Raw genomic sequence first — 23,772 nt, 5'->3', positions numbered from 1 at the left:
ATCGCAGTCTGGAGGGCATTCCTAGCGTCTTAGGGACACCCCCAGACCAGATCCCATAATTGAAATCTTGCGATCTTTTGCACGATCGCGTGATTTCAATTTGTCTACGTCGGAACGACGTTCCGATGTAGACTTTTTAACCCAGTCATGAAATAATTAAATACACACAAATACATACATAAATACAAACAAATACACAGATAAATACACACCATGCATACATTAATACACACAAATACATACAAAAATACACACCATACATACATAAGTACACACCATTCATACAATTACACATAAATACAAACCATACATGCATAAATGCATACATGAATACACACAAATACATACATAAATACACACAATACATACATAAGTACACACCATTCATACATATTTAGACACAAATACTTACATAAATACATACAAACATAAATACAGAAAAATACATACATAAATATACACCACAAATACATAAATACACACCATACATACATAAGTACACACCTTTCATACATATTTACACATAAATACAAACCATGCATACATAAATACACACAAATACATACAAAAGTACACACCATTCATACATATTTACACTTAAATACAAACCATACATACATAAATACACAGAAATTCATAAATAAATACACACCATATATATATAAATACACAACACACATAAATACACACAAATACCTACATAAATACACACCGTACATACGTAAATAGACACAAATACATACAATGCATACATTAATACACAAAAATACATACAAAATACACACCATATATAAGTACACACCATTCATACATATTTAGACACAAATACTTACATAATTACATACATACATAAATACACACAAATACATACATAAATACACACCATACATACATTAATACACACCAATACATACATAAATACTGACAAATACATACATACATAAATGCACACCATTCATACATAAATACTCACGTACACATCATATATAGATAGAGGCACATCTTACATACTTAAATGCGCATCATACATACAAAAACATGCATAAACACAAACACATGCATAGATATTTGGATTTTGACTGTTTGGATTTAATTACAAGTTTCAAATAATCACAGAACTGGTGTGATACTAACTTTCCATTTTACTTTTATTAGATCCCCCCAAAGGGACACATGTTAAAATAAAAAATTTAACATTCCAAGAAGGAGAACCAGCATTGTTGACATGTTACACAAATCAAAGTGAGCCTAAAATCTCTGGTTACCAATGGTTCAAAGACAAACGCCCATACCAAAACCAGAGGGAGCGACTAACGTTTGATAGCATACAATGGACAGATTCTGGTGCATATGCATGTGAAGCCAGGAATACAATTGGCTCTGGCATGTCAGAGCCTGTTGAAATTTCAATCCTCTGTAAGTAATAACATCTTTACAGTTTATCCATAACGTTGTACTGTATTTGCAACTCAAAATATATAAACAATATTACATACAATTTATCTCATGTTTTGTCTCTTCCTTAATATGCAAATAATGCACTTTAATAAATGATAGCCTAATTTATACATCATGTTAGTTTACTACTGCTAGTAGTCAGAGGTGTAGAGACATCTCTGCTGTTTCTAGCAATGTGTTTAATGGTTTTAACAAGACTGTTGGGAGTAAACCGAAGATCATGAGTAAATGGCAGAAGAAACTCTAGACGGGTAAGATTCCCCTTTACCCATATTCTTCTATGAGGTGTGCTACAAAATCCTGTTCTGGCTTTAGCTGAGTGCTAACCTGGAAGGTGAACAAAGCGAAGTGTGCTAAAGACAAAAGACAAAGGTGCTTTAAGAAAAAAAGTTGAAATAGCATTGTTCTTTGCTCTCAAAATAATGTTATTTTTATTATATATATATATATATATATATATATATATACACCTTGTCATATACCGTATACCTCTAAATGTTTATTAAACAAAAACATAAATTATGCTTACCTGACAATTTAATTTTCTTCTGAAGGGAAGAGTCCACAGCTGCATTCATTACTTTTGGGAATTCAGAACCTGGCCACCAGGAAAAGGAAAAGACAACCCAGCCAAAGGCTTGAATACCTCCCCCACTTCCCTCATCCCCCAGTCATTCTGCCAAGGGAACAAGGAACAGTAGGAGAAATATCAGGGTGAAAAAAGGTGGCAGAAGAACAAAAAAATTACAGCCGCCTCACAGAGATAAAAACACGGGCGGGATCTGTGGAGTCTTCCATTCAGAAGAAAATGAAATTATCAGGTAAGCATCATTTATGTTTTTCTTCTTAAAAGGGAAGAGTCCACAGGAAGAGTACTTTGGGAAAACAATACTCAAGCTAGAGGACACTGAATGCAAATAATGGGTGGGAACAAAAGGCGGCCCCTTCTAAAGGCACCACAGCCTGAATTACTCAACACCCAAAATATTGAAATACAACGACACAGGAGAAAAACCCATGCCCAGGTAACTGCACATCAGTAACACCACCAGCAAAGCTGAAATAGTGGCCACTCAGACCTAGAGTCTGTCAGCCCCAAACAACCTCTGATGTGTCAAAGATAAAGACCACATCTGCCCCTCAAAAGGGAACCAGAGATCAGAAAAAAACAAAGGAACTTTTCCCACTCAACGTCTAGAGAACAAACCATGGTTGTCTTACAAAGGCAACACCCTGGGAAACAAACTCTCTAGAACACCAAAGGACCAAAAAAGAAGGATCCATACACAGGGAACATGTCCCAAAAGGACTCAAGGAACCCCTCACATCCTGAATCCCATACCATACCCTAAGGTACTCCAGGAAATTCATGAGTCCCCTGATGCCCCAAAACATATCTAGATCTAGAGGCTAGATAGGCGGAAGCAGAAGAAACAGGATAAATATCCTGGCAGCTAGAACAGAGCTCTGCAAGAGAAACTCAAACCGTCTTAACAGGAACTCTCAAAGACCAGCCTCCAAAGGAAGGCTGACCCTATTGCTAACTCAAACCTCCTAAAGGTGCTTCAAAGCTTGATAGCATCCAGACATAAACAATTAGTTGTAACTGGATACACCAACACAGAGCAAATCACTATAGATGATTCCAACAGAACCCCTCCAAGGGCGTACAACCTACCGAATAATGACTTCAAAGAGCGCCCCCTCCCAGCTTCAGACACCAGTAACAAGGAGGAGGACATTCAAAGTCCTCCCTCAAAGGAGAGGACCAACAGCAGAAAACGGTCAACACTGAATAGAGTAACCAATCCCCAACCTTCCCCTCCAGAAAAACGGTCCCAGCCCAAGGGTTGGACAAAAGGCCGAAGACAATAGTCCCAGACTACAGGAAGGAAAGAAAGGATCAATGAGGAACAAAGTCCCCTGTTAGACCGCTGCTACAAATGGCATGCTACCGTGAGTCAGGATAAACATTGTGCTTGGGCACGAAACCCCCTACACGCTGTCGTGGGCAAAAAAAGGGCACACTTCCCAAGGGAAGAAACCCCCCCCTTCAGCATCCATATATCAGATACACGTTCTAAAAGCCCCCATGGGAGCAAACCCTCAGTCTCCTGCTGCAGGAATGGAGGCCAGACACTACATCACAGCTCCCCTTCCAGGAAACTGAAATGCAGGAAGGGTAGAAAACCCATGTCAGGCAGGTCCAAGGACCCCCAGGACTCCACAAATACTAAGGTAACTCCGAACCCAGAGAACCCAAATCCTACTCTGGAACAGAAGGGAATGAAAACAACAGAAAAAAACCCTACCATAGGGGTACTACAGGAACATTGTAAATGCACCAGAAGACCAGTAGGGCCCTTTTTTTTAAGAAAGACCTAGAGCCTAAGCCACAGATAGATAGGCGTCTCTCACAGAGCCCCAGCCCCTAAAAAAGGAGCCCGCTGGACCACAAACATTAAGTGCGAACCAACCATCCACACCTATTCATGGTAGAGACATGGACCAAGGCTAGGTTCCTCAACAATTGTCGATCAAAAGATCCAAATTCTGAGAAACCCTAAACTGCCTCCTCCAAGGAGGAGCACACCTCCAAAGTCCTAAACTTGGTGATCAAGAAATAGCTTCAAACCCAAGAGTCACAAAGGGCTTCTGAACAGTCTGAGAATCAGCACCCAGTGCAAATTGATCACAAGAAATCTTGTGGGCAAGTGGCAACACGTAATACACACAAGGGCAGGGTAACATCAATACCCAAAGGCAAATGATAACCCAGGGCCCTGCTCGCCACCTCAGAGAAATAATGTAAAGCACTGCCCACAAAACCCCAAACGGAGTATCGAGGAAAAATGGACAACTGCCTGACCATCGAAGGGCGGCCGTCCATACCCAACCCCGACATCTCTACTGACAAGCCCCCAGGCTAGCATAATATCGAGGACGCAATACACTCGAATGTCGAAGACCATAGCCCAACCAAGGGTATCAGAATGGGATAGGTAACAGTCAGAGAGCTTGAAGGAGCTCTTATTCAAGGAAAACTACCTTGAGTAGGCAAATTCCAGAACCGTAGCTCCCACAGAAGGCAGGGAACCCCTGCGCACCACCTCTCAGAGTAATAAAACTCGGAACAGAGGAAGGCAACATGCACCCGACAAGATGATCCCCTCCAAAAGAGGGGAAGAAAGATACTCCGCCACTGAAAGAAGAGTGCAATAGGCTAAAGAGTCAGCGTCCGGAAGAACCTCAAGTGAAAACCCAAACATTAATCATGCGGTACACCAGACCAAACAGGTCACACACATCTCCCAACTTCCAAAGAATGGAAATAATGGTTCTGAATCCCCGGCCCCTGAAGAACCTTGAAGTCATCTGCAAGAATCAGATATATAGCCCAGGCGAATAGCCCGAACCGACCAACACTAGATTGGCACGCCCAACCCTCCGTCCGGAGGAGTTGCATATAAACCACAGGCATCATACTTCAGTAGGATCCGAGCCCGGAGTCCATAGAAAAGGCCAAGAGGCATTCTCAGCACCACAAAGGTGACATGAACCCTGGAACAGCTAAAAAAGTGCCTGTCCAGTACCAGCCTGGTATAAGGACACCCTGGAATTGTTCAAGGTCCAAGAAAATTTCATCCCGAAGGATCAATAAATGAACTAAAAAACAAAATTCTAATATTCAACAAGTGCACAACTCCCGTGGGAGTGCCCACGCGGCCCTTAGTCGCAAGTATCGGTTCCAGAGAAGAACATTCATAAAAACGAAAATCTAACAGACCTGAGCTTTAGGAAAAAAATGAATTAAACACATCCATCCGGATCACAAATAAAATAAAGGCAGCACCCATCGGGTGAATGCCCAAGTTGAATGAGAACAACCATAGGACCAGCTGATTAGAGGCCCCATTCACCCAAGCTCAGAAATGGAACCGAAAAATTTAAATGAACATAAAAAGAAGATGATAAGGAAGCGAGCCAGCCTATAACGAAAAGCAAAATCATCCCTCGCCGGATCTACTGGAGACCTTGGCTCCGAGATTGGGGCCCGTGAAGCCTCAGGGGCCAACGTTTCCCCAGAAGGCCAAACTGAATCAGGCGATCCCACGCTCGATGGGCCTAGGTTAATGGAGCACGGACAATATAGAAGAAAAACTTCACTTGGGAGATATAAATGAGACAGCGCCATAGAAGTGGCCATGCGGAACAGTGCCATAACCTCCGGTGGAAATAAGCCACTCTCTGGAGAAGGAGTGAAGGCCATAGGGACACCTGCATGTGTATCAGGGAAAGGGTCTTGGGCACGCACCTCATGCGTCATGGAAACCTCGGAGGCGGATGGCTCAATGCATTCTAAGCTCCCTGATTCCGGAGAAGAGAGTACTCTAGAACGGCACCCGGAACAGAACTGATGGGCATTGATTACCCGGGCTATTTCATATTCATCACAAGACACATCCTCCGTATCGGATGCATCCGTGTCGCATATATCAGAATTCTCCATAATCTTGGGATTACAAGAATAGAAAACTAACTGGCACACTTTGACACCCCCAATGGCTGGGGCACTCACTACATATACATCCTGTGAACCAGACAACCCACGAGCTAGACTCGGTCACACACAGTCAGCATATGGAAGTGAAAAACCAACGTAACTGCACCCGTCACAAGGTGCACCGTGCCAGTCACAAAAAGGGCGCGCAATCTTGAGAGATTACGTCATTAAAAGAAGGCCGTTAAGTTCCGTAAAAGGCAGTGAGCCTAAGTATAGCTACACATTGCAGATAGAATCACATAACAAACATGATTAAAGCCCCCCCTGTTCATTAACCCCCCTCAAGAGATATTAACCCATGATTCCTCATTTAAGATAAAAGGAGTCCCACTGGGACCCTACCTTGTTTCTTTAACAATACATCTCATATTGAAATAAAATGAAACCATCTTACCAGAATCAATGCCATGAAACAGGAACGCGGCCCTTCAAGTGTGACAGATAGTAGCCTCGCTTCTGACATGGACTTGAGTGGAGAAAGGTAGGCAGCAAAACTTGTCAACGCTGATTACCAAGGAGCTGTTAATATGAGTCGGGATGGGTTCGCAGGAAGACACTCCCTGCATCTCCAGACTCTAACTTTCATCCATGCTCACACTGAGAGGCTGACAGGACTACTTAAAAACTCCAGTCCAATTGCAAAGAGTACTACCCTCCATAAGAGACTATCACGAACTTCAGACACTTCTCTGCCATCCTCCTGTGACAAAAGGCAAAGAATGACTGGGGGATGAGGGAAGTGGGGGGGGGGGGGATATTTAAGCCTTTGTCTGGGGTGTCTTTGCCTCCTCCTGGTGGCCAGGTTCTGAATTCCCAAAAGTAATGAATGCAGCTGTGGACTCTTCCCTTTTAAGAAGAAAATTGTAATATTTATATAAATAATTTTTATTAAATAGTGTATATATGAGTGTAACTCTATTTTTTTATGTATTTATGTTGTGTTTGGTACACATTTTTTTAAACCTCTTACAATTTTTTACGCAAGGTCTTCACTTGAGCTAACCCAACAAGCACAAATTTAGTTTTGTTCTTGAGCAGTTACATTTACTTTACACTTGTACTACTGTGTTAAACTTAGCGTGGTCATGATATTGTTATTGCAACTCACACTACGGTTAACGCGCCACTTGTAATCTAGTCAACAGTATGGATAATTATTTTGAGATATCTCAACACCCTGTTTACTAACATCTAAAGTATAAACACAATCTGCACTTTTTAAAGAATTTTTTTTAAAAATTTACATTCCTAAATCAGCACAACGTTAGTAGCACATAAATAAGACCTTAACCCCTTAACAATCTTGTTTGATGCCAGCATAGTGTCATTTTAATCTAAAACCATAGCTAGAAGTATTCATACACACACCACACATATACACACAAACCACACATACACATACACCACACATATACACACAACACACATATAGACACAACACACATATAGACACAACACACATATACACACAGCACACATATACACACACACCACACATATACACACACCACACACATACACATACACACACACACCCCACATATACAGACACATATACACACACCACACATATACACACACCCACATATACACACACACATATAGACACACACATTTAAACGTGCCCCACATATAAAAACACAACACATACACACACACTCCACACAACCACACACAATTCACACACTTTAACATACCCAGAACTCCCTCCTGACATGCTGCCTGAGATTTCAGCAGCTTGTTTCCATGGCTGGGAAGTACAGCTCCTTACCTTGCCTTGTAAGAATGCCTACACACAGCTTGCCAGTCAAATATTTGAACATATAGAGTATACAAGATCCACTAACAAGAATACACTAGTAGCACTCTTGAGTCTGTTACTAAGTGCATAACAATATTATTCTCTCATCAGGGGGATATGTATACATTGGGGTTTATACAGGATAATATTCACAATGACACTGTATGATAAGTGTTAGTTCTTTATTTCTATTACTTCCATGCAAGTTTTCTTAGTGTGGACTACTACCCATAATTAATTAACCCCTATGTCACAATGTATATCAGAACCCGGTCAGCAGGTTTTCCATGCCCCTCATTTATATACATTGAAACACTCACAACACAATTAATAAACTATCGTGGTTACCTCCTTGGATACAGTTTTATTACTTGACACTACTGCTCCTGATTATAACTAGTCTCCCTGATATTCTAGTTCCTCCTGGTTGTGGTTTTAATCTATTTACCTGATTTAATGTTTTGTGATCCTAATAAAAGTTAAGTTTTAATTTATGAGACATATTCCCCTGATGAGAGAATAATATTGTTACAAACTTTACAATCTAATCACACTTAGTAACAGACTCGAGAGTGCTACTAGTGTATTCTTGTTAGTGAATCCTATAGCCACAATATGATCAAATTGCAAAGCCAATACACAGCACCTACTCCTAATAGTATCATTCAAAATATTTAAAGATATTAAAAGGATAAGAGTTTATAATATACAATAAGTAATGTCATTGGTCACTGTACATAAAATGAGTGCCAGTCAAATAGTTTAAAAAAATATTTTAAATAAATTTTAAAATTATATACAGATTGCACAGAAAAAAAGTATTTCCTGTGGCAAAGTAACCCAGACTAACTTTATAGTCAGAAATGTCCAGAAACTTGCACAACGGAGTGCTCACTGCAGTCCCGTCTGATTGCTTGCACAACGGCGCAAAGGAGAGTGGGTGGGATCTACGTCCCTATGATCGCTGGGCAGTGGCAGCTAATCCAAGCGTGTCTGTTAACACGCCAAACGTAGTAGAAAGTATCCAAAAGAAAAGCGCTCGGTGCCCATTAAGATAAAATCAAACGTATTTGATCCATTAAAAACAGAAAACGGTCAGTACAAAATAGTTACAAATTCCCATCCAGGTTGATGAACAGGTGCATAGGGCAGACCCGTTTCATGCACATGTACACTTGGTCACTGTTTTATAGTCATCCTGAACCACTTGACGATTGTTTTTTTCAGCAGTATATATATATATATTGCGTTTAAAGTCAGATATCTAGGATTACTCAGGTAAAACTGACATCGCCCCAATGGCTGTGGGTAAAGCCGAATGTAAGGCTTCTGGCTGAAGCTAATCAAAGCACTATTTTTGTCCTTTTGAAGGCAATAGTTCTTGCAAATCACTGCATCAAAAAAAAAAAAAAAAAAAAAAAATATATATATATATATATATAATGCTCTGTAATTCCCCACATTCACTATCTTTTTTGCCTCTGGCTGGGGAGTCAAGAGGGGTGAATCGTTCACTTGAGTGGATGGCAGAGGATCGGCGGGGCGCCCCCCTTCAACCCCCCAGGTAAATGCAAAATAAATAGTGCAGATGGGATTTTTCCAGAAGCGTTTGAGTAATTCTAGGATTACCAAGGTAAAGTTTTATGTATGATCTTACATCAGGCTTATCCCTATAAAAATAAAAAAGCCCCCCAAAATATAAATACCCCCTAATCTAAGAATAAACTGCCAGTAGCCCTTAAAATGGCTTTTTGCAGGGCATTGCCCCAAGATAAACAGCTCTTTTGCAGAAGAAAAAAGTCTAAGTCCCCCCTAACAGTAAACACCCCCACCAACCAAACACCCCCAAAATAAAAGAACCTAACACTAAAAAAACTAAACTACGCATTGCCCTGAAAAGGGCATTTGTTTGGGCATTGTCCTTAGAAGGGCATTTAGCTCTTTTAGGAATTGCCCACCCTAAATTAAAAAAAAAAAAAAAAAATGAGAGCTACTGAAATCCTATTGGCTGTTCAAATCAGCCAATAGGATTTCAGTAGCTCTCATCCTATTGGCTGATTTGAACAGCCAATAGAATTTCAGTAGCTCTCATCCTATTGGCAGATTTGAACAGCCAATAGGATTTGAGTAGCTATCATCCTATTGGCTGATATGAATTTGAAAAATCAAATCAGCCACTAGGAATTCAAGGGAACCCATCTTTAATTGCGTACCTTGAATTCACTATTCAGTGTACGACGGCAATCATATGAAGATGATCCTCTACGTCCATGGCTCTGCGGTCACCGATCTTCAGTTCCAGGTTCGTCAGTCTTCAGCTCTGCGGTCATCGGTCTTCAGCTCCGCCCTCTTTTTAGTTAGATAAGGGTGGGCAATTCCTAAAAGAGCTAAATGCTCTTTTAAGGGCAATGCCCAAACAAATTCCCTTTTTAGGGCAATGGGTAGTTTAGGTTTTTTGGAGGGTTTGGTGGGTGGGGAGGTTTACTGTTAGGGGGGACTTAGACTTTTTTCTTCTGCAAAAGAGCTGTTTGGGGGCAATGTCCTGCAAAAAGCCCTTTTAAGGGATACTTGCAGTTTATTCTTAGATTATGGGGTTTTCTCTCTTTATCACAATCTATGGATATCTCAGTGGAAGGCACAGTATGGCACACCACTATCTGGTAGTACATTGATCAATTGCTAAATGCAAATCTGAGGTTAGAACTGGATGACCACTGCTTCTTACATTGCAGAATAAGCAGACTCATCCTCAATGGCTCAAAAGGTGCATTTGCTACTTAATACATTGAGCCCTTTGTGTTTTTCCAGCCTTTTTTCCCTTGGCAATATGGTGGACAAATAATGTCACTCATCACTGTGAGGCTTGAAACTGACAGGCTGCTACAACTATCAATCAAATACCTGCACTTTCTGGTGTCCTTTCATTGTTTAAAGGGATATGAAACCCAAATTTATTCTTTGATGATTCAGATAGAGCATGCAATTTTAAGCAATTTTCTAATTTACTCATATTAGCAAAAAAAAATGTTCTCTTGGTATCTTTATTTAAAAAAGCAGAAATGTAAGCTTAAGAGCCTGTCCATTTTTGTTTCAGCTCCCTGGGTTTCACTTGCTGTTTGGTAGCTACATTTAGCCACCAATTATCAAGCGCTACCAAGGTGCTGAACTAAAAATGGGCCTGGCTCCTTAGATTATAAAATAAAGATACCAAAAGAACAAAGAAAAAATGTATAATATGAATAAAATAGAATGTTGCTTAAAATTGCCTGCTCTATCTGAATTATGAAATTATAAATTTGAGTTTCACTGAAGGAATTCTGAACCAATTTAATGTATGCATAAATTGGTTAATTAATTAAATTGGATACAGGATAAATGCACATTTTTAATAAAATGCTACATTGTGCTGCTTTGATTCACTTTTTTTTACTGATTTCTACAAAATAGAATGTGTGTGTTTATGATTAACTGAACATGTTTTGATGCCGAGTGTATATATCATAAAAAAGGTGTTAACTCAAGAATGACAAATGGTTTGGCAGGGAAAGGGTTAACATTATTCCAAAATAACAGAACTCTTTAATACCTATTACATTTAAAAAAAAAATAACGGTAAGATTATGAGTTTTGCGTTAGAGGCTATGCGGTGCTAACAAGCGGTTTTCTCTCACCGCTATTACGAGTTTTCAGAAACCCGTCGTTAAAAGACAAAAAGTGATCGTTGAGCAAAATGTTGCTCCAAATCTCACTTCAATACCAGCCCTGCTCGTGCACTATCTCCCCATATGAATCAACGGGGAGAGCCGGCTGAAAAAAAGCAGCGTATAACTCAGTAAAGCAGCCCCATTGATTCCTATGGGGAAAAAAAATTATGTTTACACCTAACACCCTAACATGAACCCCGAGACTAAACACCCCTAATCTTACACTTATTAACCCCTAATCTGCCTCCCCCGACATCGCTGACACCTACATTATATTTATTAACCCCTAAACTGCCTTCCCCAATGTCGCAACAACCTACCTACACTTTTTAACCCCTAATCTGCTGCCCCCAACATCGCCGCCACTATATTAAAGTTATTAACCACTAAACCTAAGTCTAACCCTAAACCTAACACCTACTAACTTAAATATAATTTAAATAAATCTAAATAAAATACCTATCATTAACTAAATAATTCATATTTAAAACTAAATACTTACCTATAAAATAAACCCTAAGCTAGCTACAATATAACTAAGAGTTACATTGTATCTAGCTTAGGGTTTATTTTTATTTTACAGGCAAGTTTGTATTTATTTTAACTAGGTAGACTAGTTATTAAATAGTTATTAACTATTTAATAACTACCTAGCTAAAATAAATACAAATCTACCTGTAAAATAAAACCTAACCTAAGTTACACTAACACCTAACACTACACTAAATTAAATACAATTACCTAAATTAAATTAGCTAAAGTAAAAAAAAAAAACACTAAATTACAGAAAATAATAAATAAAATACAGATATTTAAACTAATTACACCTAATTTAATAGCCCTATCAAAATAATAAAAAGCCCCCCAAAATAAAAAAAAAAACCCTAGCCTAAACTAAACTACCAATTGCCCTTAAAAGGGCCTTTTGCGGGGCATTGCCCCAAAGAAATCAGCTCTTTTACCTGTAAAAAAAAAAACAACAACCCCCTCAACAGTAAAACCCACCACCCAAACAACCAACCCCCCAAATAAAATACTAACTAAAAAAACCTAAGCTCCCCATTGCCCTGAAAAGGGCATTTGGATGGGCATTGCCCTTAAAAGGGCAGTTAGCTCTTTTGCAGCCCAAACCCTAACCTAAAAATAAAACCCACCCAATACACCCTTAAAAAAACCTAAGACTAACCCCCTGAAGATCAACTTACCGGGAGACATCTTCATCCAAGCCAAGCAGAAGTGGTCCTCCAGACGGGCAGAAGTCTTCATCCAGAGGGCATCTTCTATCTTCATCCATCCGGCGCGGAGTGGGTCCATCTTCAAGACATCCGACGCAGAGCATCCTCTTCTGGTGACGACTAAAGCTGAATGAAGGTACCTTTAAGTGACGTCATCCAAGATGGCGTCCCTTAGATTCCGATTGGCTGATAGAATTTTATCAGCCAATCGGAATTAAGGTAGAAAAAATCAGCCAATAGGATTGAGCTTGCATTCTATTGGATAATTGGAACAGCCAATAGAATGCAAGCTCAATCCTATTGGCTGATTGGATCTTGGCTGATTGCTTCAGCCAATAGGATTTTTTCAACCTTAATTCCAATTGGCTGATAGAATTCTATCAGCCAATCGGAATCTAAGGGACACCATCTTGGATGACGTCACTTAAAGGTACCTTCATTCAGCTTTAGTCGTCGCCAGAAGAGGATGCTCCGCATCGGATGTCTTGAAGATGGACCCGCTCCGCGCCGGATGGATGAAGATAGAAGATGCATCTGAATGAAGACTTCTGCCCATCTGGAGGACCACTTCTGCCCGGCTTGGATAAAGAGTTCTGCCCATCTAGAGGACCACTTTTGCCCGGCTTGGATGAAGACTTCTGCCCATCTGGAGGACCACTTTGCCCGGCTTGGATGAAGACGTCTCCCGGTAAGTTGATCTTCAGGGGGTTAGTGTTAGATTTTTTTCAGGGTGTATTGAGTGGGTTTTATTTTTAGGTTAGGGTTTGGGCTGCAAAAGAGCTAACTGCCCTTTTAAGGGCAGTGCCCATCCAAATGCCCTTTTCAAGGCAATGGGGAGCTTAGGTTTTATAAGTTAGTATTTCATTTGGGGGGTTGGTTGGTTGTAATTAGTTTAAATATCTGTAATTTGTTTATTATTTTCTGTAATTTAGTGTTTGTTTGTTTTTTACTTAATTTAATTTAGGTAATTATATTTAATTTAGTTAATTTATTTAATTATAGTGTAGTGTTAGTGTAACTTAGGTTAGGTTTTATTTTACAGGTAAATTTGTATTTATTTTAGCTAGGTAGTTGTTAAATAGTTAATAACTATTTAATAACTATTCTACCTAGTTAAAATAAATACAAACTTGCCTGTAAAATAAAAATAAACCCTAAGCTAGATACAATGTAACTATTAGTTATATTGTAGCTAGCTTAGGGTTTATTTTATAGGTAAGTATTTAGTTTTAAATAGGAATAATTTAGTTAATGATAGTAATATTTATTTAGATTTATTTAAATTATATTTAAGTTAGTGGGTGTGAGGTTTAGGGTTAGACTTAGGTTTAGGGGTTAATAACTTTAATATAGTGGCGGCAACGTTGGGGGCGGCAGATTAGGGGTTAAAAAGTGTAGGTAGGTTGCGGCGACATTGGGGGCAGCAGATTAGGGGTTAATAAATATAATGTAGGTGTCGCCGATGTTGGGGGCAGCAGATTAGGGGTTCATAAATATAATGTAGGTGGCGGCGGTGTCCGGAGCAGCAGATTAGGGGTTCAAATTTTTATTATAGTGTTTGCGATGCGGGAGGGCCTCGGTTTAGGGGTTAATAGGTAGTTTATGGGTGTTAGTGTACTTTTTAGCACTTTAGTTATGAGTTTTATGTTACGGCGTTGTACCATAAAACTATTAACTACTGACTTTTAAATGCGGTAGAACTCTTGACAGGAGAGGGTGTACCGCTCATTTTTTGGCCTCCCAGGACAGATTTGTAATACCGGTGCTATGGAAGTCCCATAGAAAAAAGACTTTACGAAGTTTACGTAAGTCGTTTTGCGGTAAGGCCAATAAAGTGTGCGGTGACCCTAAACCTGCAAGACTCGTAATACCAGCGGGAGTGAAAAAGCAGCGTTAGGTCCTGTTATCACTGCTTTTTCAGCCTAACGCAAAACTCGTAATCTAACCGTAAATTTTTTAAAATGTTACATGCTACAGGTTGATTCAGGGAAAGCAGCATATGCCATTAAGACTTTTTGCACAATTTAATCAAACGGATTAAATGTTTGAATCAGTGTTTTACATGAGAAAGAGTAATACAAACATTGAAATAATTTATTTATAATATTGTGTCTTATACATTTTCAGATGGACCTAAAAATCTAAATATTTCTGTCAACCCTTCAAAATCAGTGACGGAATACATGGATATTTCCTTGATATGCTCAGCAAAAGCCAATCCTCCAGAGCTTAAATATTTTTGGTACCGAGATAATATTTATTTGAAACGAGAAAAAAGTCAATTATTTCTCAGAAACATACAAAGAAGTGACAGTGGTGCATATTATTGCAAAGCAAGTAATGATATTGGAACTGTGGAATCCCAACATCTTGAACTTCATGTTTCATGTAAGTTAAGTTTCTACTTGGTTGTGTTAAAAATGATAGAATGTGTGCCACAATTATTGTTAAGATATTATCCAATTAGAGTTCTGAAGAAAGGGTTTTAGAAATGGGCTCTCCCACTCAGTTTAACCAATCAGAAGAATGTGAGGGTTCATATCTGTTAGAGCCCTCCTACAAAAATTGCTTTAAGAATATGAGTAGGAGGGAATACTGGACTAGGATCAAACCATTAGAGAGGAAAGTGCTAGAGACTTCATTGCTGTGGTTGAAAGAAGCTAAAGATGAACCGCGTTGAATAAGCATAATGGTAAGAAATAATGCCAATTTGTATGTTTTGTTGATGTGAATTGTGTTAGGAATGTCCCGTTGCTGTTTAGGAGTTGAATTTTTGGTTCTATGTAGAGGTTGTCCTTAGAGGGGTTAGCAGTGGATGTCATCTAGAAGAATCAGGATTGATATGTCAGGCAGGTATGGTAGCTGTTCTAAATTAAGCTAGTGAGAGAGTTTTGGGTTGGAACACCAGGGCTGGTGCGGTTCAAGTTTATTGTGGAAAAAGCACTCTATTTTAACCTTTAGAGTAAAAATGTTTGCGGTCGTACAGTTTAAGTTGTCTGGCGTTAAGGGGTAACAATATTTTATTGAGTTTCTTGCTTTTACAAAATTTTAGTTGAATAATTAATGGAGGAAAAGTGGGGGAAATGCATACCACATAGAAGAAGCCAGCCTCAACATGCAACATCAGGAAATGATAGCTAGTCACACACTGTAAATGATAAAATCACAATTTTACAAAATTGTTTCTCAACCACGGTCTTCAAGTACCCCCAACAGGCCAGGTTTTCATTATAGCTAAACCCGTGTACAGGTGAAATAATCAGCTGATCAGTAACCATGGTTACTAACCTGCTCTCACCCATCAACTGATTATTTCACCTGTGCACTAGTTCAGCTATAATGAAAACCTGGCCTGTTGGGGGTACTTGACGACTGTGGTTGAGAAACACTGCTTTACACCATTGAAAAATTACATTAGAATCTTTAAAATTTTTGAAAAAAACTGTTAAAGTATGTATATTGATTTCAACAAAATCAGAATTATTTTTTTTCAGATAGCTCAACTACCATCATCAAGTATGTTGCAGCAGGAAGTGGCATTTTAATTCTACTTATTGTTACCTTTTTGGCATTGCGATTCAAAGTTTGGTAAGTTCATTTATCATAAAATTGCAAACCAACCAGGATTTGGGCAGACAAATTAGAGTATACATGTGCATGGCGAAAAAATTCGGTTTGGTTCGGATCGATTCGGAATTTTTCGAAGTTCGGTTCGGATCGATTCAAATTTGGAAAATTCTGAATCGATTTGTTTCAGATTCGTTTCGGATTCATTCGGATTCAAAGAAATTTGGCTGGATTCGGTTCTATTCTGTTTGATTTGGTTTGATTCGGTTCGGAAATTCTGCATTTCGGTAAGTGTTAGGTGGGATTAGACTAGTATTATACTGTATATTAGGTGTTAACCTAACATACTGTACAATACTAGTGTAATCCAATGGCCATCCGAATTTACGAATCGATTCGAGCTAATTTGGTTCGATTCGGAAAATTCGGCAGAATTTTAATTAGTAAATTCGGTTCGATCTGAATCACCGAATTTTCCGAATTTTCCGAATTTCGGAATCGAACCGAATCGCACATATCTAAATTAGAGTTAAGATTTAAAAATTGATATATACCCATACATAAAAGTAATACCAACTAGAGGGCGCTCACCAACAACATAAGAAAAGAAAAATATAATAGTCTCAAAACGAGATAAATATATACGTATCAAATGTCTAATAATATATAATCATGCAAAAGCCCCCTTGTAATGATACATTACACACCAACTACCATATATCCAAAACATAGATATACAGGCACGCTGGAGTCCAATCCTCAGCAAATAACTTCCTGGGCTTCAACTCTTAAAGAGCAGGTGAGTCGCATCCAAGTCTGAGAAAACAACAAAACATAGGAGGTGCCTCATAGTGTAGCATATTTAAAAAACAGGTTTTTTTAAAAAAAAAAACAGGAATAAAAAAGGCTCACTCACATGTGTAGGATGCACTAAATATAAGTGCAGTGCAGGTGTTTTGGATCCTCAGAGCTGTCCGGTAAGCTCCCGTCAGGCTACAGGAATCTCTCCTCGCTATGGCTTCCAGTTCCAGATAGGGCATATAACAGCATCTATAAGGTGCTAAAACAATGTCTAGTAACACATCAGTATATAGCACCAGAGTGTGAATAAAAAAAAGTATTTTATTAAAAGAGCTATGCGTTCTCAGCTTGTACATAGCTGTTTCATCAGGCATAAGCTCTGAGGACCCAAAACACCTGCATTGCACGTATATTTAGTGCATCCTACACATGTGAGTGAGCCTTTTTTATTTCTATTTTTCTTTATCTATTTAAATATACTGCACCATGAGGCAACCCCTATGTTTTCACACGTAACCATACATATACACATAAGGCTCCCTATACAAAGCAACAATTGATGCTACAAAGCCTTTGCAGGACAAGATTGCTCATGTACCCTACCCTCCTCCTCTGAGTTGACGGGGATAAATCTACATGAATATAATACCACATAGGGAAGCGAATGTACAATATCCGCTGCCCATTCACCATTAATACATGGGTCCCATAGTTTATGATTTCACTGAAACACATGTGGGGAACCACATAGCTCTGTCTGATTAAATTCCCACATGGACCTAGAACAAATTCTAGTCACATCATTTATAACACAAAACAAGTTGTGTCTATACGCAGACTGAGGCTTACGAGTTCCTCAGCTAACTCACTTCCCACAATCTGAAGCTTCTTGCACAGATTTAAAAGTTTGCTTCATAATAAACATTTAATTAAATGTAATAAAAGCAATATACAAACATGTGTTTTCAGTTCTGCAATATCTTTCATCAGGCTTATAAATGCTAGAGCAAAAAAAAACAACTCTTAAATAATTGAATGTTACTCCTTCCTAAAAATTCAAATATAACGTTTTAATGTCCCATTATTATTAAATCAGTCACCATTTTACATTTCTAATATATATCTAGCTTCTACGTAGGTCTTTGGAGGAGCCACTCTAACTGAACATGAACTTTTTGCATTACAAACTTAAAGGGACATGAAACCCATTTTGTTTATTTCATGATTCAGGAACAGCAAGCAATTTTAATCAACTTTCCAATTTACTTCTGTTATCTAATTTGTTTCATTCTCCTGATATCATTTGTGGAAAAGCATATATCACTAAGCTCAGGAGCTGCTGATTGGTGGTTGCACATAGATGCCTTGTGTTATTGGTTTACCCATGTGCATTGCTGTTTCTTCAACAAAGGATACCTAAAGAATGAAGCAAATTCGATAATATAAGTACATTTGAATGCTGTTTAAAAGTGCATTTTCTATCTGAATCATGAAAGAAAAATGTTGGGGTTCATATCCGTTTAAATGGGTTTGAATTTGGACCTAATATTTAACTGCTAGAAATATCTAACTGCCTGCTGCACCTAGTCTTTATTGTATATTATAAAAATTGACAATAATTAGATAGTAGTTGAATTTATTTTGACGCCTGAGAAATACATTACTGAAAGTTACTAGATGTGTGAATTTTTTGTAAGAAATATGATTTTCAGATTTATGATTTCACAGGAAGAAGATTTATCATAGTGAAGGGGATAAAAGCGAATCATCTTTTTTTGTGTTAAAAAAGGTAAAGGGAAATAAAATTTAAGAAAATATTGGATTATGTGCTGTAATGGAAACTTATTAACTCACCAAGTAAAATAATATGTTCATATGATTGGTGTATTCAGTTTTTGCACTGCCCTAGGAACTGTGACATCTACTGGCCCAAAATATCCCATTTCCAACAATTTCAGATCATATTTGGCGCTAATAGTTCTCACAACTATAGTTAAGTAACACATGGAGGAGTCATGCATCCCCACACTAGACAAATAAAGATAACTGATTTGTTAGAAATTTAATATAAGAGTTAGAAGGCATCATACTTTTAAAGGGACATCACACTGCTTGGACCAACTACTCTAGAATGGTAACTATTAACTAACAACAAAATTAAAAGTTATATGCTAAACCTGGTGCGTAAATAACGCAAAAAATAGTGGTATCGCACTCTCCATAGTGCTGACATTACAAGTTAAAAAAAAACTTCTTTTGTTGTGCGATATGGTGCTATAAGTTCCATAAAAGGTCTGATTTGACATGCTCGTACACGTTTTCCTCAAAATAGACATCAATGGAGAGAAAGTGTTAGAAAAAAACTAACCCCTGTGATCGCGGAATGACGATCGCTATAATGCAACCCCATTGATGTCTATGGGGAAAAGAAAGTTAAATAAAAACCTAACACCCTATCATAAACCCCTAGTTTAAATACCCCTAAACCACCACCCCTGACATCGCCTACACTAAATAAAACTATACCGCTGCTCCCGCATCGCTAACACCTAAAAAAACTAATTAACCCCTAAACTGCCGGAGCTCCACATCGCTAGTACTATAATAAACCTATTAACACCTAAACCGTCGCCCCCCCCACATCGCTACTACTATAATAAACCTACAATTACAAAAAATAATAAACAAAATTATCCAAAATAATAAAAATTTAACCTAATCTAATACCTCTAAAAAAACAAAAAGCCCCCCAAAAGGGCCTTTCATAGGGGATTGTCCTGAAGCAATCAGCTCTTTCTCCTAAAAAAATTACCAAGCCCCCCCTAACAGTAACCCCCCCACCCAACCAACCCCCCAAAATAAAAAAAACCTAAGTCTAAAAAAAATAAAATAAGCTACCCATTGCCCCTAAAGGGGCATTTGTATTGCCATTGCCCTTAAAAGGGCAATCAGCTCTTTTGTGCCCCCCCAAAAAAAAACATAATCTAAAAAAAAGAAAAACAAAAAAAACAACAAAAAAACCTAACACTAACCCTGGAAAGTGTACTCACCGTTCCTGAAGTTTAGAAGTCCAGGAGGAGCAAAGTCTTCATGCAGGCGGCTAAGATCTTCTTCAAGGGCGGCATCATCTTATATCTTCCCGGAGGTGCGGAGCGGTCTTCGGTGATGTGCGGATCCGTAGCGCTGGTCCTCATATGGAGCGCTGGTCCTCTTCAGTGGCGGCGATCTTCAGCTGCGTGGATCCTCCTCTTCATGTGATCGTCTTCCGCACACCCAAGCTTGAATGCAAGGTACCCCTTTTATATTGGTTGCATTCCTATTGGCTGTTCAAATCAAATCCGTGGAACAGGACCGGTGACCGGGGAGCCATCAAGTTTAATAAAGTATTTGCGATGTGGGGAGGTGGCAGTTTAGGGGTTAATAGGTAGTTTATACAGTGGGGCAAAAAAGTATTTAATCAGCCACCAATTGTGCAAGTTCTCCCACTTAAGAAGATTAGAGAGGCCTGTTATTTTCATCATAGGTATACCTCAACTATGAGAGACAAAATGTGGAAGCAAATCCAGACAATCACATTGTCTGATTTGGAAAGAATTTATTTGCAAATTATGGTGGAAAATAAGTATTTGGTCAATATCAAAAGTTCATCTCAATACTTTGCTATATATCCTTTGTTGTCAATGACAGAGGTCAAACGTTTTCTGTAAGTCTTCACAAGGTTGTCACACACTGTTGCTGGTATGTTGGCCCATTCCTGCATGCAGATCTCCTCTAGAACAGTGATGTTTTGGGGCTGTCGCTGGGCAACACAGACTTTCAACTCGCTCCAAAGGTTTTCTATGGGGTTGAGATCTGGAGACTGGCTAGGCCACTCCAGGACCATGAAATGCTTCTTACGAAGCCACTCCTTCGTTGCCCGGGCGGTGTGTTTGGGATCATTATCATGCTGAAAGACCCAACCATGTTTCATCTTCAATGCCCTTGCTGATGGAAGGAGGTTTGCACTCAAAATCTCACAATACATGGCCCCATTCATTCTTTCATGTACACGGATCAGTCGTCCTGTTCCCTTTGCAGAGAAACAGCACCAAAGCATGATGTTGCCACCCCCATGCTTCACAGTAGGTATGGTGTTCTTTGGTTGCAACTCAGCATTCTCTCTCCTCCAAACACGACGAGTTGTGTTTCTACCAAACAGTTCTACTTTGGTTTCATCTGACCATATGACATTCTCCCAATCTGCTTCTGGATGATCCAAATGCTCTCTAGCATACTTCAGACGGGCTCGGACATGTACTGGCTTAAGCAGGGGGACACGTCTGGCACTGCAGGATCTGAGTCCCTGGCGGCATAGTGTATTACTGAAGGTAGCCTTTGTTACGTTGGTCCCAGCTCTCTGCAGGCCATTCACTAGGTCCCCCCGTGTGGCTCTGGGATGTTTGCTCACCGTTCTTGTGATCATTTTGACCCCACGGGGTGAGATCTTGCGTGGAGCCCCAGATCGAGGGAGATTATCTGTGGTCTTGTATGTCTTCCATTTTCTAATTATTGCTCCGACAGTTGATTTCTTCACACCAAGCGGCTTGCCTATTGCAGATTCAGTCTTCCCAGCCTGGTGCAGGTCTACAATTTTGTTTCTGGTGTCCTTCGACAGCTCTATGGTCTTCACCATAGTGGAGTTTGGAGTTTGACTGTTTGAGGTTGTGGACATGTGTCTTTTATACTGATAACAAGTTCAAACAGGTGCCATTAATACAGGTAATGAGTGGAGGACAGAGGAGCCTCTTAAAGAAGAAGATACAGGTATGTGAGAGCCAGAAATCTTGCTTGTGTGTAGGTGACCAAATACTTATTTTCCACCATAATATGCAAATAAATTCTTTCCAAATCAGACAATGTGATTGTCTGGATTTGTTTCCACATTTTGTCTCTCATAGTTGAGGTATACATATGATGAAAATTACAGGCCTCTCTCATCTTCTTAAGTGGGAGAACTTGCACAATTGGTGGCTGACTAAATACTTTTTTGCCCCACTGTAGGTGTTAGTGTACTTTGTAACATTTTAGTTATGAGTTTTGTGAAACATTTTTGTTTTGTAAAATCCATAACTACTGGTCTCAGATCGCAGAATGGATCAGGGCGGTATAAGCTATACCACTAGCATTTTAGCCGGACCGCACAACCTGTAATACAGGGGTATGAAAATCCCACACTCAAAAGCCATTTTTTGAGTGCGGAATGGAGTGTTGCGTTAGGGCTAAAATGCTAGCGGTATAGCCATATTGCTGCGACTTGTAATATGAGAGACCTGTCCATTCAGCACGCAATGACCAATTTTTAAGTGGTATAGTCGTACCCCACCATACCGCACAACTTGTAATTTTGCTGAATGCTAATAGTGGCACCTATTATTTTGTATTCATTACTTCATTTAAAATAAATGGTTTAAAATGCTACAGCCAAAAAAAATGAATCCTTTGGTTTTGAGCATGTTGCGTGTAGTCCCTTTTTCCCCCTCAGATCTGGTCACTCTCTGATATGCTCTAAACTGACTGTCAATCAAGCTAATGCATGAGAATATACACACCAATTATAAAAATACAGTTGACAACCACTGTACTAAATAAAAGTCTAAAGTAGCCTTTCTGACAAACTTTTTACCTGTCTTTACAATATAATGCGGGAGGTGTATATCCCAAGCATGCATTTGATATATATGTTTATTTAAGCTAGTAGTCAGGTATAGGCAGGCTGATAAGTTAGTAATCAATAAAGAATTAGGCTGCCTTAGAGTAATAATTTGGCTTTTCCTTTTTGGCATTTCAACAAAACACTTGCCCTCCTGAGGAGAAAATAAATACATTCTGGAAACAAATTATGTGCATTAGCATTAGCTATTAAATCTCTGCCTTTCTAGGATTACATTTTTTTCAATACTGTCCCTGTTTATGCAAAACAAAAAATAATGCAATGCTATGTTTAATTAAGTGTCTAACAACATCCTTATTTTTTCTTCACAGTCTGAAAATAATATAAGACAAAACCCATCAGCGAACAGTTCCACAGAAGAATTGAATTACTCTGTAGTTCATGCTGTCCCTTCATTTCAGAAAAGGACTAGGCCACAAAGGTCTGAAATGTGCTATGTGCAACCTAATTTTAAAGTTTCATTTCCACCTAGTCTTCCTAATAAAATGTTGTACAATACTTACAGATCCTGAAAATAAACTATAGTGTTAATAAACAAGAAGTAAATCAACAATATATATATCAATGATGTTTACAATTTTACTATTTTTAAAAAGGAATACCTAGATTTTATTTTTCTGTGCATATAGCCAGTGACCAAGCCTTTTATAATGAAATATATATTTTTATGTTAAAACAATACTTCAGATAAGCAACTCTGTCATTAGCAACAACCAGGTGGACATATGCATATATAAGCTGATTAATTTATGGTTTTCTCTTATTGCTGTATGTTGCCAAAATATTCAACAATTTGCAAACTTTATAAAAAGAGTTCTGGCAATAGAAACATACATTATGGTGACAACAGAGACACGCACGTAAGAACCCAAAGGTCCATGGAGTCTGCCCTTTAATAATCTTGTCAGATAGGAAGATGTAGGAGCGTGCAC

At 38.8% G+C, this 23,772-nt stretch overlaps 1 protein-coding gene across 1 annotated transcript in view; it reads left to right on the top strand.

Annotated features, from left to right (window-relative positions):
* The window catches only part of LOC128638159 (B-cell receptor CD22), a 219,260-nt gene that overhangs the window by 184,758 nt on the left and 10,730 nt on the right, over positions 1-23,772 (top strand). Inside the window, exons 8-12 of the mRNA XM_053690022.1 lie at positions 1,156-1,416; positions 14,890-15,150; positions 16,257-16,350; positions 18,859-18,919; positions 23,152-23,261. Of these exons, the coding sequence (XP_053545997.1) occupies positions 1,156-1,416; positions 14,890-15,150; positions 16,257-16,350; positions 18,859-18,919; positions 23,152-23,261 (787 nt within the window). The remainder of the gene's footprint in view (positions 1-1,155; positions 1,417-14,889; positions 15,151-16,256; positions 16,351-18,858; positions 18,920-23,151; positions 23,262-23,772) is intronic.

Source organism: Bombina bombina, chromosome 8 (genome assembly GCF_027579735.1).
Source record: "Bombina bombina isolate aBomBom1 chromosome 8, aBomBom1.pri, whole genome shotgun sequence".
NCBI lineage: Eukaryota > Metazoa > Chordata > Amphibia > Anura > Bombinatoridae > Bombina > Bombina bombina.
This window is presented reverse-complemented; position numbering and strand designations above follow the sequence as displayed.